This window comes from Pan paniscus, chromosome 18 (genome assembly GCF_029289425.2).
Source record: "Pan paniscus chromosome 18, NHGRI_mPanPan1-v2.0_pri, whole genome shotgun sequence".
NCBI lineage: Eukaryota > Metazoa > Chordata > Mammalia > Primates > Hominidae > Pan > Pan paniscus.
The window spans coordinates 29,573,970-29,590,758 of NC_073267.2; the positions used below are offsets into that span (position 1 = coordinate 29,573,970).

Genomic DNA, 16,789 nt, shown 5'->3' on the forward strand with positions numbered 1-16,789 from the left:
TTTTGTTGTTGGGGATGATGGTATTATGGTTATTATTTCTCCTCCTAAAATGTTTTTATTTAATTATCTTTCCTTTATCAATGATAACAGGCAGGGAATAGTTACATGTTACCACAAATGACCTACCTACTTAACCCTAAAGTCAACCATCCATCTTACCTTTCTAGTGTGGAAGATGGAAGATGCCCCAAACACCAGACAACTACATAAAGACAGTATGTGGGACGACATGCCAGAGCTGAGCTACCCTCTCCCAGCACATTACAGCTCTAGTCTAGTGCTAATGATATGGCAATACAACTACAAAATCCTTTTCAGAAGAGTATAAAATTACTGACAACTTACCTCAAAAACTGTTAAACTGTACATCATTACATAGTCATTCCTAGTGCTGGAGAGAAAGTACAGGCAGAATCTCCAGGCTCCTATTTGCTGGGCAAAGTTATTAAGAAGCTCCTCTGGAAAAGTTAAATGGCAACAAAAGAAAGCTATGAAAATACATGAAATTAGACAAGACTGGGCTACATTATTTAAACATGTCTCTCTGCATATAATGTAAATGATGTCAAAACCAGCGGATTCTTTAAGATAGAAAGAATAAATCATACAATATTTTTCTGCGTCTGAGGTGACCATGGACACTGACAATGTTTTCAGCCACCTAAAAGCCAATAACCTCGCTATGGATATTTCTCTAGGCAGAGAAACTTTCACTGCTAAAGTTCTTATTTAAGCTAATGTGTGGCTGGAATGTTCTAAGAGTACCCTTCCATCTTCTTAAAACTGCTAGCTAACTTACTTCGTCTGAATATGAGCTACATTCTAGGGCCTCACCATTCCTCTACAAATCTTCAGTGGAGCCTACATTGTTCACACACACAAAATGACAGCTAGAAAGGCAGAAAAAGAAAAGATTAAGACTAACTCTACAAAGATAGGAAAGGAAAAAAATGCAAGAGAATTCAAAATGGCTAACTCTTCATTTGGGTTGGTTTTATTTTAAAACATTGCCACCAAAAAAGTGAATAGACCGGTGGCAAGAGCAACGATGACGAGTGTTGCGGCGAGTAGCCCTGTCCACACATCACGTTGGTTAGAAACGGTTTTCCTCCTCCTGAGGCTGCTGATGGCATCAGCCAGAACCCACAAGGCAGCAAGCATTACGGGGCTACCATCATGTTTCTGGACATGCTGTCCCTTAGTCACCTTGACCTGCTGCACTGGTCATGAAATATAATCCAAAAAGGGTAAAAGTGCAAAGGCCCACAACCTTGAGAGATTCTAGAAAGCCTTTGGAAAAGCAGAACACACAGCAGCTTCTTCTAATCCTCAAGTCATTGCTCTGCTAGTTCCCTACAACTTAAGCTAAATGCAATGAGGCAGTCTCATTAAAAAATCCATGGAAAGGCCAGGCACAGTGGCTCACATCTGTAATCCCAGCACTTTGAGAAGCTGAGGCAGGAGGACTGCTTGAGGCCAGGAGCTGAAAGACCAGCCTGGGCAACACTGAGACCCTGTCTCTACAAAACAATGAAAAACTTAACTAGATATGGTGGTAAGGGCCTGTAGTCCTAGTTACTCAAGAGGCTGAGGCAGGAGGAGACCTTGCTCTGTTGCCCAGGCTGGTCTTTAACTCCTGGCCTCAAGTGATCCTCCTGTCTCAGCCACCTGAATAGCTAGGATTATAAGCATGAGACACCACGCACAGATGGCTATTTAAAGAAAAAAAAAAAAACTCGACAACTTAGGAGAGTGTCAAAATGAACATGCTTTGGTGTGCCTGAAGCTTTAGCCCAGGAGGCCGAGGTTGCAATGAGCTATGATCATGCCACTACACCCAGCCTGAGTGATAGAGCAAAATCCTATCTCTTAAAACAAAACAAAACAAAAAAAAAATGAAAAAAGGCCGGGCCCATTGGCTCATGCCCGTTAATCCCAGCACTTTCGGAGGCCAAGGCGGGTGTATCACGAGGTCAAGAGATCGAGACTATCCTGGCCAACATGGCGAAACCCCGTCACTACTAAAAATACAAAAATTAGCTGGGCGTAGTGGCAAGTGCCTCTAGTCCCAGCTACTTGGGAGGCTGAGGCAGGAGAATCACTTGAACCCGGGAGGCGGAGCTTGCAGTGAGCCGAGATTGCGCCACTGCACTCCAGCCTGGCGACAGAGTGAGGCACCATTTCAAAAAAAAAAAAAAAAAATCCAAGCCTTTTAATTTTAGATCATTTCAAAGAGGGCTCATGGGGCTATGAAACCATGAGCTCTTAATGCTATGACCAAAGACTGAAGTTCTCTATAGGATGCCATAGCACTCAATGGTGCTGTTTTCCTGAGGAGACATAAGAAAAGCGGGGAAACATATTTTTGTAGAGACGGAGTCTTGCTATGTTGCCCAGACTGGTCTCAAACCCCTGGGCTCAAGTGATCCACCTGCCTTGACCTCCCAAAGTGCTGAGATTACAGGCATGAGCCACCATGCCTAGTCAAAAACATTATTTTAATAAAAATAAAAGTTAATTACAAATCCATAAAAGGAAGCTAACAGCCTGCCCTAATAATTAAGCAAAGGTTTATGTGAATCCCCAAAGTGAAGTCAAACCAGACTGGATCTGAGGAACTCTGGGCTCTGTTCTAGACTCTGAGTCTGACCCCAAGTGAGTCACTGCTCCCCCCTGATGCTTCTGTTTCCTCCACTCTACAATGACCACATGGTCTCGAGGTCCCTGCTAACAGCTCTATCAATTTCTAGAGCACTAGTGATTTACCTTTGCTGGAGGGTGGGTGGAGCCCTTTGAAGAAAAGGTTTCCTTCCTTTCTCTGACCAAACTAGGAAAAGCCTGGAGTTTATCCCAAGACCATAGAAAAGAAGCAATAAGTGGTCCAAGCCCACACACTCAAATAAAGCTACAATGACTAGGTACAAAGAGAACTGAACTAAGACAAGCCTACTGTATAGAAACAAACCCCTGGATTCCCCTCAGCCTGCACTCGAATTTGGCATCTGGAGCATTTGGCTACTTAAATCTCTTTTAAGATCAGATTAGAATATGAACATGTTCAGAAGGTTCTACGTTTAATTCATGAAATAGAAGGTGAGAAATATTTTATTTACAAACCAAAAATTAAAAGAATCAAAAGCATTTCAATTATAATCTAAAACAAGACTTCAAAGAATACAGTAGAGTGTCAGAATATCGAAGACTAATGGCCAGGCATGGTGGCTCACACCTGTAATCCCAGGACCTTGGGAGGCCGAGGTGGGCAGATCTCTTGAGGTCAGTTCAAGACCCACCTGGCTAATACGGTGAAACCCCGTCTCTACTAAAAATACAAAAAATTAGCCGGGGGTGGTGGTGGGCACCTGTAATCCCAGCAACTCGGGAGGCTGAGACAGGAGAATCGCTTGAACCCAGGAGGCGGAGGTTGCAGTGAGCCGAGATCGCCCCATGAACTCCAGCCTGGGCAACAGAATGAGATGCCGTCTCAAAAACAAACAAACAAAAAATTTTTTTTGAGACAGGATCTTACATTGCCCAGGCAGTGGGAAGCCCCCAAAAGTAATACCAGTTATGGGATTTCTGGGCACTATTAGGTTCAGATCAGACCTCTGCACAGCAAAACATGTTCATTTTGACACTTTCCTGAGTTGTTACTATTTCTCTTTAAATAACCATCCAGGTGCAGTGGCTCCCGCTTATAATCCCAGCTATTCAGGAGGCTGAGATGGAAGGATCACTTGAGGCCAGGAGTTCAAGACCAGCCTGGGCAACATAGCGAGACCCTGTCCCACCCCACCCTAGACGCCCCCACCAAAAAGTCGCAGGCTTCTTATATGAAAGTTCAACAACATTGCTGAAATTAAGATCCACAGTGATGGATTTTCTTTCCTTTGGTCAAGAGGAGGGGTTTCCCCAGCCACCAGCCAACAGAACCAGAGCGAAAAGAGCAAGAATTCAAGTGGAAAGCACGCAGACTTGACCAGTCACGGCTACGAACAACTCCTTCCTCCCTACCAGGGCCTCCTCATTATAAATTCCTCTTTACAAGTCAATGCTCCACTTACCTATCTCACGTTTTCTTTCATTGGTTGTACAATCGTGAAAAAATTCTGTCATCAGACTTTCCAATGCCCTGAGAGAGGCTTCTTCAGATGCCTAACAAAGGAATTTGAAAAAAAATCAATAAGCTGCATCTTCAGTTCCACTGTTCCTCAGTTCCTTCTAGGTCACATTCAACAGCAAGAGCAATTTACTTCCTCAAAATCTTGGTTCAACATTCTTCAAATGCATGGTATATGCCAGAAAAAACTGAAGGGAATTTCCCAGCTGGCTCAAAACCCAACGTTGTTGTTGCATCCTCTATAAATTCATGCTACTGTGCAACTGATTTTCAATTATATATGCTAAGGAAAGGGGAAATTCAAAATTCAACTCTGGAATAATGATTGAAAGCAAATTAGCCCCTGGCCCTTCCTGAATGGGCAGAGCAGGGAGATTCAAGAAGGCCAGAACTCCTCATAGACTATCCATCCCTGATACATTTCCCCTGTGTCTGAATAATTTGCCATATTTTGATTCACAGCACTTATATCAAACAGCTTCATGGATTCTCAGGGGTTTGGGGGGGTAACCAGGGAGAGTGGTTTTTTTTTTTTTTAAGAGACAGGGTCTCTGTTTGCCCAGGCTGGAGTACAGTGGTGCAATCATAGCTCACTGCAGCCTTGAATTCCTGGGCTCAAGCGATCTTCCCATCCCAGCCACCCAAAGCAATGGGACTACAAGTGTGAGTCACTCACTGCAACTGGCCATGGATTCTTGGAGGTTTTTGAAGGCATTCCAGGAGTCATACAGTCAATTCTCAATCTCACGTGAGCAGCCAACAGAGATTAAAGTGCAGCTCAGAGCCAAGCTAACTAGGGATTCAAAATTAGCTCCTGTAAACCACAGGCCCACAGTAAGAGCCAGACTCTCAGCAGAACTGCTCAGGTTGGAAATGAGAGGAGAGTCAGCTCAAGGCCCCCAGTACCCATCCCCTCCCTTTGGGGTTCATATGGAACCCCAAAACCCACTTCCTTTATTCTTACTCAAGTAGGAGTCGCAGGAATGACCTTGAGTTAACACTCCTTCACACAACCTGCCTGCAAAAAGGTAACCATTCCCAAACCATTTTTGAGTCATCACTGGTATAATTCTACCCCAGACATAATCAAGAGCCAGCAGCAGTTGTGATTATTTAATTATCTCTTAACTTCTTTCTTCCCACCTATCTCCCTTCCCCATATCCTCTCCATCACCCATGGACTGAGACCTGACTATAAAAACTGCATTTTAAAACAACAAGCCCACACTCAAATGTGTCACATGTCAAACTGTAGTATACCAGCGGCCTCCGTCGGGTGATTGACTTTGTGAAGACTGAGGAACAAATTTTCATCTCTGAGGAAAAACCAGCACTTCTCAGTACCAATTACAGAGGCTGAATCAGACTTGATTCACAAGCATGCGCACACCAACCAACACACACAAGTGCACTCACTACACAGAACACAGGGCCAAGTTCCTCCCACACTGAGATCACAGAATGATGGCTCTGCAATGACACCTGAACTGCGACACACTGAATGATGAATTATTGTACAATACTTTGAGCGCTTGTGAGTGAGAGAGACTTTCTTCTCTGAACTTTGTATTTAGGATAAAGATTAGCCTAGCCCCCTACTCCTCTTTCAAACTTCCATATCGGTTTAACTAAAAAATATCCTTGGCTTGCAAGCCAAGCTGTTTTATTAAAAACTATCTATTTTTTCAAACCCAAAAATAAACTGAAAAGTGAAGCTAAAATAAGACTGCAATCTTCTAAAATGTTTCAAGTGTTTGTGTTGATCAAAACAGCCTCACTGTTCTCACTGACTTTATAAATAAAGGCTATAAATGCAAACCTCTAAAATGAGTGTACATAATAAAAGAACGCCGTAGTCTGTTTCATAAATCGAGTCTGGTGTGCCATTTCATTTGAAAAAAGGATTTGCTGTTTAAAATAAAAAGGCTGTGGGAAGATGCAGAAGAATCAAAAAAAATAGCACATGTTAAAATAAATCAATAGTTCTTCTGGAGCCAAAATGTGTTCCTGGAAACTAAGGACACATCTGCAAATCATATCTCTCCATAACTTCTTGTGTTGAATCATTTTAAAGTAGATCCTGCAGCAAACTTGAGCTTATCACATCCAGGCAATCAACCACCAACATTTATTTAGTACTAGATTCTTGAGGAAGAGATCTGAGAAATAAATGATTACTGGCAAGTTCCTGATAATCTCCAAAAAGAATCCAACTCTGCCACCATTCCCAGTCCCATCTACCCTTTACTCTCTGCCCCAACCCAAGAAGTTACGGTTCCTGCAGAAAGTGGAAGGACAAAAGTACTCCTAAGAATCCCAGATGGGCTGGCCCAAAGGTACTGAGTTATCTCAGTGGACTGTTTGCAGTCAGTTACAGATGCAACTCCTTGTTCTACTCTTTCCCCCGTTCTCACTACTACACTTCACTAGTTTAAAAAAAAAAAAAAAAAAAACCCAGATGCATTTTCCCATTAAATGATGGCTACATGAAAAAGGAAGCTCCAAAACCAAATCCGGGGCATTACCAGGTGTTTCTCAACAAGAACAAATAAGTGCTGTTTGCATTTTTAATCATTTCTATATCTGTAACAATAATACCTGCCTCACAGGGTGATATGAGATCCAATCAGGCGATCCATGTAAAACTGCTACATAAACCGTAAGGAATTATCTAATCTGTAGTTATGGCTGATCTCATTTTTATTTGGTCTTAGATACCAAATGAAAACAGACCAAAGCAAAACAACAAAAGTGGTCAGGCCTACTTTGAAACTAGAGACTCATGCCCTCAGGTTTAAGGGCTTTCTCCCAATCATATCTAGTGGGGCTTTTCAGACTAGATTTCAAAATGAAGCTATGTAAAATGTATAAGCGGTAAAAATCAGGAGGCCGAGAATTTGCCAACATCACACAATCAGAACAGAGGTAGAAAAGACATAGAAGGCACATTCAAGGATACTGGTTCAAGGATACTGGAGAATTCCCTGGCTCCCGTTTGGCAACAAAGCCACCGGAACCTTGGCCAGCTGTTTCAAGCAAGTGGTGAAGCCAGAAAGTAGATTGGGTGAGTTAAGGAATTAACTGCAAGTGAGGAAGAGGTAATACTCCAAGCAGATTACACTTTCAAGTAACGAAAGGGACAAAGAACATAAAACAAAATCCAAGTGCCATTGTGTGGTAGGGAGACAAGGCTTCCATTCCCAAAGGCTATTCAAAAACTTTATCTCCTGCGCTGCATTAATTTATGAAGAACAAGAAAATTTATCTGACTGCCTCCTACCTTGTGCTTGGGATTTAAGCCTCAGATCTTGACAAACTAAGGAAAGATAAGATTAGTTTAAAACTAAGTAAGACACATTCACACACAAAAATTCCAGTTGGATTGTAGATACAGAGTATCTTCACAATCTAGGGGTAGGGAAAAATTTCTTAAACGGAACACATAAACCACTAACCATAAAGGAAAAGACTGATAAGTTGAAATGTTCATCAGATGGCACAATGGAGAGAGTGTAAAAGAAAGCCACAAAATAGGAGCTATCTGCAATATGGAAACAGGGAACTCATATCAGAGCATAAAATAACTTCAACAAATCAGTAAAAAAAAAAAAAAAAAAAAAGACAAAGGACTTCAATTTTTTTGGACAGGCAAATAATTACTTATAAAAGAGGGTATTCAAAAAGCCTATAAATAAGTGTTCAGCCTCATTAGTTATCAGGAAAATACAAATTTAAAATAAGATAGTGCTACACATCTACCAGAAAGGCTAAAATTTAAAAGACTGACAATAATAAGTGTTGATGAGGAGGCTGAGCAACCAGCACATGCATATACTGCTGGTGGGAGTATACACTGGTACAACCACTCTAGAAAACTGACAGCTAAACATATGCATATCTTATGACCCTGCAATTCTACTCCTTGATATATACCCAACAGAAATTTTTACATGTATACCAAACGAAAACATACACAAATGTTCACAGCACTATTATACACAATACCCAAAAAGTCAAAAGAACCCAAATATCCGTCACCACTGGAATGGATGAATAGTGATTTCTTGATAGAGAAGAATATTATAAGACAACAGGAATTAATATTGCTACATGCAACAACACAGATGAATCTCACAAACACAATGTAGAGTGAAAGAAACCAAAACACAACCTTTCATTATTCACTTTATATTAATTTTAACAACAACAAAAAAAAAGCCAGGCATAGTGGCCCACATCTATAATTCCAGCTACTTGGGAGGCTGAGGCAAGAGGATCACTCGAGCCCAGGAGTTCAAGGCTGCAGTGAGGTATGATTGCACCAATGCACTCTAGCCTGGGCAACAGAGCAAGACCTTGCCTCTTAAAAAATAATAATAATAATAATTTAAATAAGTAAAACTTATCTGTGGTGTTATAATCAGACTAGTGGTTACCTTGGAGGAGGAGGGATTCTGGTAATAGTCTATTTCTTTATCTGAGTGTTAGTTACACAAAGATGATCAACTTTACAATTTATCTGCTTCTGTGTAAATATATACTGCAATTTTAAACACTTAATGTTTTAAAATCCTCATTTCTAAAGTCCAGGTTGGTGTTATCAGACTCTTTAGAAACTGTATTTTAGCTCTATCAGCACAACTATGGCTCTGGGGACTGGCAATAAGCCTGCAGGTAACAGTGTGAGCATGAGGCTCCTGATTTCTAGGAACCATCTCTTGTCTTCAGAGCTGCCAGGATGGCAGCACAAGGTATTACAACCCCATAAGCCTATGCTTCCCCAAGAGTTACTTGGCTCACCTCAATAGCAAATGGCACATACACTTAAAATCCTTGGGCAGGATGACGAATTAAGCTTGGCTCAGAATATACTCTTGGAGAGCTCTGCATAGATCTAAAACAAACCCAAGTTTTCTGTTCCAGAAACAGTTAAAACTGCAAAGTTGATAAGCTTGCAACTGTGCCTGCCCTGACTTTATCTGCTCCTTTTACTTTGCTGCTCATGGGTCAGCAGTTCAGAGATCTATGCCATTGACTCATTTATTAAGGGACTACTAAGTCCACCAAGACCCATAATCACCTAAAAAAATTAAAACTTGGAAGAAGCGGAAGGGTGACATAATTTGAGATCGCCTTTGCTTCTTCCCCATATTCTCCATCCACAGCAAACACCATCAGGTCTGCGGACTGTTGCTTCTCACTCTTTCGCAGGTTTGTACCTCTCCCTCACCACTATTTCTACGGAGCCCTAATCATCTCCTGCCTACATTACTATAATTGCTTTTACCTGGTTACCAGGTTTTCCAATTCCAATCCAAACAGTACTTTACCGCCAGATAAATTCTCTTAAATATAGATTTTTCTGCCCCAGTTATTCTTTTTTTTTTTTTTTTTGCTAAAGACATGGTCTCACTCTGTTGCCAGGCTAGAGTGCAGTGGCATGATCCTAGTCCACTGAGGCCTCAAACTCCTGGGCTCAAGCAATCCTCCTGCCTCAGCTTCAAATAGCTGAGACTACAGGCACATGCCACCACATCTGGCTGATTTTTATTTTCATTTTTGTAGAGCCTGGGTCTTGCTCTGTTGCCGAGGTTGGGGTTGAACACCTGACTTCAAGTGATCCTCCCACCTTGGCCTCCCAAAATGCTGGGATTACAGGTGGGAGCCTCTGCATTCAGCCTAATTTTTTTTTTTTTTTTTAGAGACAGAGTGTTGCTGTATCACCCCAGGCTGGAGTGCAGTGGAACAATCACAGCTCACTGCAGCCTCAAACCCCTGGGCTCAGGCGATCCTCCCCACCTCAGCCTCCTGAGAAGCTGAGACTATAGGCACATGCCATCACACCGCTCCAATTATTCTAAACCTAGCTTTAATTCTGGAGTGACCAAGCAACTCAGCTATTTGTTGGAGAAATGAGAATTCAATACTCACTAAGTAACTGATATTGCTTAAATTAAGCCCCTGGGATACAATGATGAGTAAGACGGTCCCTAACTTCAAAGAACTGAAGGTGGGCTAGCAGTTACATCCTGTAGTCCTGGCGTACATATAAACAGCCTCAGAAGACCAAAGAGAAAACTAACTCTATCTGAAGGAAAGAAAGCTTCACAGGGGTGATTTGGGTTTTGAAGAGCAAAGAAGTTTACTAGGAGGATAAGAAGGAAAGCATACCTGATTCAATGTCACTCGCCACAGGAAGCCACTCCAATCTGAACACTCATGGTCTCATAAGCGAGTACCTAGCCCCATCCTGCATTTGCTTCTGAGACTGCAATTTATAGTTTAACCTTCATGAATTTTCCTACACAGATTACAGTACAGATCAGGTCATTTACATCTTGTGTCTTTGTCTTGTAATCAGTACTACAGAATTTTGCCCTTGGTGCTGTTCTCTGGTCATTTCAGAATGGCAAAAGTTTTAAAATGCAGGCTCTAGGGTCAGGTTCCCCAAGTTTGAATCCAAATGTGCAGCTTGACCTTGGCCTAGTTATTTAATGTGTCACTGTTTCTTCTTGTGCACAAGTGGGGACAGTAAAAGTACCTAACATATTGGGTCATTCTGAGAATTAAATAAAATGTAAAATACATAGTAAACACAATGTCAGGCATGAAGTGTGGGCTGAAAGTCACTGTTCATACGTCATAGATATTAGGCTTCTCTAACCAGAACATCAACTGTCTGGAAAGATGCTCTATCTAGTATGTCTGTATTTTCTACAATATCTACCATGGGCTGGTGCTCAACTATCTTAAAGACCAAATTCAAGAGAGTAAAAGGAACAAGAAAACTGTTGGTATCACTTTCAGTTTCTCAAGAATACTGGTAATTCCTCCAAATTGAAGATACATGTGACTCTTTACATTCCCCTTTAAGGGTTCTGACCATAAGCAGACTTCTGCTCACACGCAGATTCAATCTGTGTTGAAAAACAGGAGACTGCTAACACTGAGACTGAAGGTGGATAATAAGGTGCTTTTCCCTAAGATGTGGCAGCTAGAAGGTGGTTTCCTCAAACCCTGATTAAATCTGTAATATGTTACCTAATGGCCTCTAAAACAACCCCCTCTAAGCATAACCTTTTTACAAAATTAATATTGGGGAATAATGACTATTTTTTAAATTTTTTTTAAATAAAGATGGGGTCTTGCTATGTTGCCCAAGCTAGTCTTAAAACCCCCAGGTTCAAGCAATCCTCCCACCTATGCCTCTCAAAGTTCTGGGATTACAGGCATGGGCCACCATGCCCAGCCAAAAATGACTATTTTTTAAAGACACTTCTATTAAGCTTTTTGCCATCCTTTCCCAGAGCCTCATTTTGTATAATCTACTAGGAGGTGAATCATATGGGTCTCCTATATTCAGGTTCATGGGCTCATAAATACCAAACCTCAACAAAATGAGGACTAGTATCCCAGAGTACCATTCAAATATCCCTGTGGCATATCTAGAACAGTGTCATTACCCTATTTGCTGTATATAAAGGTTTCGAAGAAAAGTGATTCTATCCCTGCTGCCAACCAAGGTTAAAAAGCATGCAAAACATATCCGGTGTGTTACAACACATGCGATTAGCAAAGATATTCAAACTCATGTAAACTTTCTCTGAAAGCTAACAGGATTACCATAGATGTCTAAACTCTCAGATCATCACTCTCACTTCCCTACACCCTTCACCACTGCAAAAAAAAAAAAAAAAAAAAAAGAAGAGAGAAAAAAATCTTTGACCTGTAGGCCTGCACACAAGTATGAGATGAAATACTAAGCTTAAAATAACATGCATGGGAACCAGGGCGAGTGACATCTACCTATCCCCCTCCTGAAGTCATTCAGCTCAAAAAGCCAGAAAGCTAGAAAAGTGCATCAAGGAAGCCCCAGTCAGGAGAACGACATTCAGAACAAGGCTTCCTCCCATCTCTCCCTCCCGTCACTACTGCTCTTTTGCATCCCAGCCCGTAGATATTTTCCTTTTCCTTTTGTTTTCTGGAGGCACAGGTCTTGCTCTGTCGCCCAGGCTGGAGTACAGTGGCACAAACTCTATCTCCCGGGCTCAAGCTATCCTTCTACCTCAGCCTCCCAAGTAGCTGGGACCACAGCCGCACACCACCACATCCATCTGATTTTTGTATTTTTTGTAGAGCTGGGGTTTCGCCATGTTGCCCAGGCTGGTCTTAAACTCCAGGGCTCAAGCAATCCGCCTGCCTCAGCCTTCAAAAGTGCTGGGATTAGAGGCACGAGCCACCGCGCCCAGCTGACACTTCCTTTAAAAAAAAAAAAAAAAAAAAAGCACAGCATATTGAAGTGGAAATCTCACTTTATTCCTCTATTTAAAAAAAAGAAAAAGTGGTGAAGCCCACTGACCCTCCACAGTCTAGCAGTCAGCAGGGCAATCAGGGAAGCCCAGAGACACCGGATGACTAGCTCAAAGACACACAGCCAGTGAGCAGCCAGCCAGAATCTCAGCCCCAGCCACACCCATGTGAGTTCCTTTCCTTAGCCTGACTGTGATAGGACAGGGTAAGGCCAAGCAGAGGGAAGACCGAGGTACAAATATACATTGATGTAATTAATTCTAAACATTGTGTACAAGAGTTGCAGGAGAAAAAAAAAATGTCTTCTACTGAAGCAAACAAACAGACAACCACAGCATGTAACAGGACTGCTAAGGCTGGGCAGGCGCGCCCACCCCTCTATTAACACAATCTGGAACAAAGTCATCCCCTCGCATGAGAAAGGCTTCTTCTTTTCTTGTCTGCAGCTTAGATCTAGACATAACTTTGCACAATATCTTCACACAGACATTTAATATTTGATTAAAACATACACTCTGGCTGCATCTAAACATAATTTTAGTCATTAAAAAGCACTTTTCTGCTTTAATCTAAAACTACCATAAAGTTGATTGATGGCAGAACATTCCTCTATTATTTCTTGGGTTTGCACAAAGTGCCCAGTCAGATTGCCTGTCTCTTCCTCTAATTACTGCTGAGGACCAAGAGTTAGAAGCAAGATGACTGCCAGGTGTCTGGGCCAGGAAGTTCAACTGATCCCACTGTGGCAGTGATAACATGGAAGCAGCATATTTTCTCCCCACGGAGACCAGTTAGAGGAAACATCTTTGTATACAGAGGATGGTACGTTTTATGCTGGGAAACCTCATCCACATAGTATTGGAGAATGCATAAAAACAAGACTCATCAATCAGCTACCAATGGAGAGGTGCACCAGTTTCTTTATTTTTTTTTTTTTTTTTTTTTTTGAGACTGAGTTTAGCTCTATCGCCCAGCTGGAGTGCAGTGGCACAATCTCAGCTCACTGTAATCTCCACCTCCCAGGTTCAAGCAATTCTCGTGTCTCAGCCTCCCAAGGAGCTCGGATTACAGGTGCCCGCCACCACACCTGGCTAATTTTTTTTGAATTTTTATTAGAGACAAGATTTCATCATGTTGGCCAGGCTGGTCTTGAACTCTTGACCTCAAGCGATCCCGCCCACCTCGGCCTCCCAAAGTGCTGGGATTACAGGCCTGAGCCAGCGTGCCCAGCCTGGTTTCAATAATTTTAAACAACAAATCTAAAGACTAAAGAGCATGACAAGTAAATGCTACACCTGACCACAGATTGATCCTGGACTGGAGGGAAAAAATGCTATGAAAGGCATGACTGAGCCAATTGACAAAACTGGAATACAGGTGATAGTAGTTTAGATCAAAGTACTGAATCAATGTTCTATTAACCGAAGATGATAACTGTACCATAGTCATGTGGGAGAATGCCCCTATTAAGAAATATATGATATAGGGCAATGGACCATGACAAAGGCAACTTACTCTAAAATTGTTCAGAAAAAAATACATGTGTGTGTGAATGTACATGCATGTACATGCATATATGTCTATATATACATATAAAGAGGGAACGTGCAAATAATAACGTTAACAGGACAAAATATTAACGGTAGGTGAGTTTGGGTAAAGGGTATGAGAGATCTTTGTATAACTTATTCCTCGAAATCTTTCTATTTGAAATCATTTTGAAATAAACAGTTTTTAAAATACCATCCACTGGCCGGTACCCTCTACCTTGCCCCTGGCTGCTCCCAGCTAGCTGGGCATATGGGAAAGAGAAATGGAGAAAAGGATACAATAGGAAAGAATTATTCTCTCAGGTGCCAGGTTTATTTTCACCACGGTTACACAGCCTAGACATTAAAATGTTTGCATCTACTGGTTGGGCAACAAACCATATCCACTAGGAGCTAAAATACATATATTTTATATACTTATTTATATTCCAGTCAGAAGGCTTAATTAAACAGCCAAAAAAAGTAAATGATAAAAATAGTTATTCTGCAGAAACTGTCTAAAGTAAGTAATACAGCCAAGAGTAGGCTCTCTCTTCACAGTCCCATCTGCTTCCCTTTCCCAGGTACATATCCCAGGAGGATGGATGTTTATATCTGCATGCCTAGTATTAAACTCAAAAGATACTTACTGGGCACATTAACACAAGGCATGCTACCAAGAAATCCTAAAACACGATCACAGAATCTTAAGACAGAAGTAAACAAACCCCAGAGCACAGCAAGTCCAATCTTGTTCTACAATGAGGAAAATGAAGCTGAGAGAGAGCATCTTCCCAAAGTCAGCTAGCTGTGGGTCAAGTGAAGACAGGGGCAGGCCACCAGAGCTCTTGCCCAGTGACAGCTCCTACACCCCTTGAGGAAGCACAGAGGAGCTCTGCTCCAAGCGTTTTAAGGATCATGAATGAGCTGGCTTTACCTGGCATTGGATGACATCAGGTAATGAATGAGTATGAAACTGATGAACCACTATAAAAGCATGCTGCAAATCTAACATGATGATTAACACTACTGCTCAGGTGAGTAATTTCATTTCAGCTGCTATTACCACCTGTGCTATTTAAGAGCAAGTCTCTTGTAAAACCACCTTCATCCTGAATTATTCCCAGGTAGACTTGGCATTTTAAATAAGTTAACATAACGGCTGGGTGCGGTGGCTCACGCCTGTAATCCCAGCACTGTGGGAGGCTGAGGCAGGCAGATCACCTGAGGTCAGGAGTTCGAGACCAGCCTGGCCAACATGGTGAAACCCCATCTCTAATAAAAATACAAAAATTAGCCAGGAGTGGTGGTGGCGGACGCCTGTAATCCCAGCTACTCAGGAGGCTGAGGCAGGAGAATCACTTGAACCCAGGTGGCAGAGGCTGCAGTGAGCAGAGATCGGGCCACTGCACTCCAGCCTGGGTGACAGAGCAAGACTCTGTCTCAAAAAAAAAAAAAAAAAAAAGTTATAATATTATTTGACTTTGGTAAAAATCTCTAGACCACATTACTACTGGGAACTGGGGTAGCATAATCATCCCCTCCAGGTTCCACTCGGTTGCTATAAAGTCTCAAGAAACCAAGAGCAAACCAAAGTCTACCATCCTCTTTGTCAATGGCAAAGCTGCAATGCCTCGCCCTTCCCATTTCTAGTTGGCCTTGCCACCCGCCTCCAGACCTAGGGACAAAGAATGGTGCTAGCCACAAAAGGAAGGTAGGACACAGCTAAGGACAGGCTTCTCTTAAGGGTAAGCAGGGGAGAGACTTCAAGCACAAAGCCAGGCAGTGTTCTGATGCAGTGACCTCACACAGGGTAGATGTGGACCAATGGAGTGAGGCTCTCCCTGGTGCACCAATCAGATAAATCACTCCTATGGAAAGGAAGAAATGAGAGGGTGGAGACACGACCAGAAGAATGTGCCCCAATACTGCTCCCACCTGGTGTGCAGTCAAAACCCCCCTGAATGTAGGCTAAAGCAAGAATGAGGGGACACAGGAAGGTTACCCTCTACATAAGCAATGAGAAAACTAACAGGTTTGTTTTCTCTAATGGGAAACAGTGCTGCCACTGAGGAGTACAGGGCCAAGCATGGCAGGCAGAGAAAGTACCAGATTAGAGCCAGTCCTGGCTCTACTGAGTCTAGTCTGTGGCACTGTGGGCAAACCCCGCAAGCTCCTGGAGCATTCTTCATCTGTATTGGCTGATACAGTCATCTCTCCCTCACTGTAAGTTCTTCTTACGTAAACTCCATGTGTGGGTCTGCTTTTATAAAGGCAAAGTCCCCCTAAGTTGCCACCAGCTTGTCCCTCTGAATACACCTAGTGCCACCTTTATACTTTTTTAAAATTCATGTTCAGTCACATTCCTCAAAGGCTCTCAAAATATCACTGCCAATTGCCAAAGGGTCCTTAAGTATCCCTGCAAATATAGATAATGTTGCCGGGGTGGCAGCTGCTGGGGGATCTCTGAGGGCACTGCATTACGCAGGAAGTGTGGGGGCGCTGCACAAGCAGAGATCTGTGTCGGGAGGAAGTGACTCTTCATGGCCAATAGGTTCTCAATGCTCCTCCCATCCCCGCAGATCATTACTAGCCACAAAGGGAGAAGACGCTGCAAAGCAACTCTCTAACCAGGGACTTTCATGTGCCCGGGTTCCACTAATAAACTAAAACTTCTACAATATAAAAAACTATATTGTAATACTGGAACTATACACAGTTCCATCCCTCCACCCCACTGGCGAGGCACTGGATTAGAAAGGCAAAACAGTGGTAGTGGTGACTGTGGTGGCAGTGAGCAGCAAGAAAGCAGATGGCGCCTTTCTGGAGG

At 42.4% G+C, this 16,789-nt stretch overlaps 1 protein-coding gene and 1 non-coding gene across 6 annotated transcripts in view; one reads left to right on the forward strand and one right to left on the reverse strand.

Moving 5' to 3' along the window:
• XPO6 (exportin 6) overlaps positions 1–16,789 on the reverse strand; it is a 113,969-nt gene that overhangs the window by 78,916 nt on the left and 18,264 nt on the right. For 4 of the 5 annotated variants that reach the window (XM_003807768.6, XM_008959908.4, XM_063597959.1 and 1 more), the window contains exons 2-3: positions 4,065–4,155; positions 346–458 (exon numbers count right to left, since the gene is read on the reverse strand). In XM_003807768.6, coding sequence (XP_003807816.1) covers positions 346–458; positions 4,065–4,155 — 204 coding nt within the window. The remainder of the gene's footprint in view (positions 1–345; positions 459–4,064; positions 4,156–16,789) is intronic. The other variant, XM_063597960.1, reaches the window with a different exon arrangement.
• Positions 2,221–2,346, forward strand: LOC112437457 (small nucleolar RNA SNORA25). Its single transcript, XR_003026063.1, has one exon. It is a non-coding gene; the product is annotated as a small nucleolar RNA SNORA25 (small nucleolar RNA).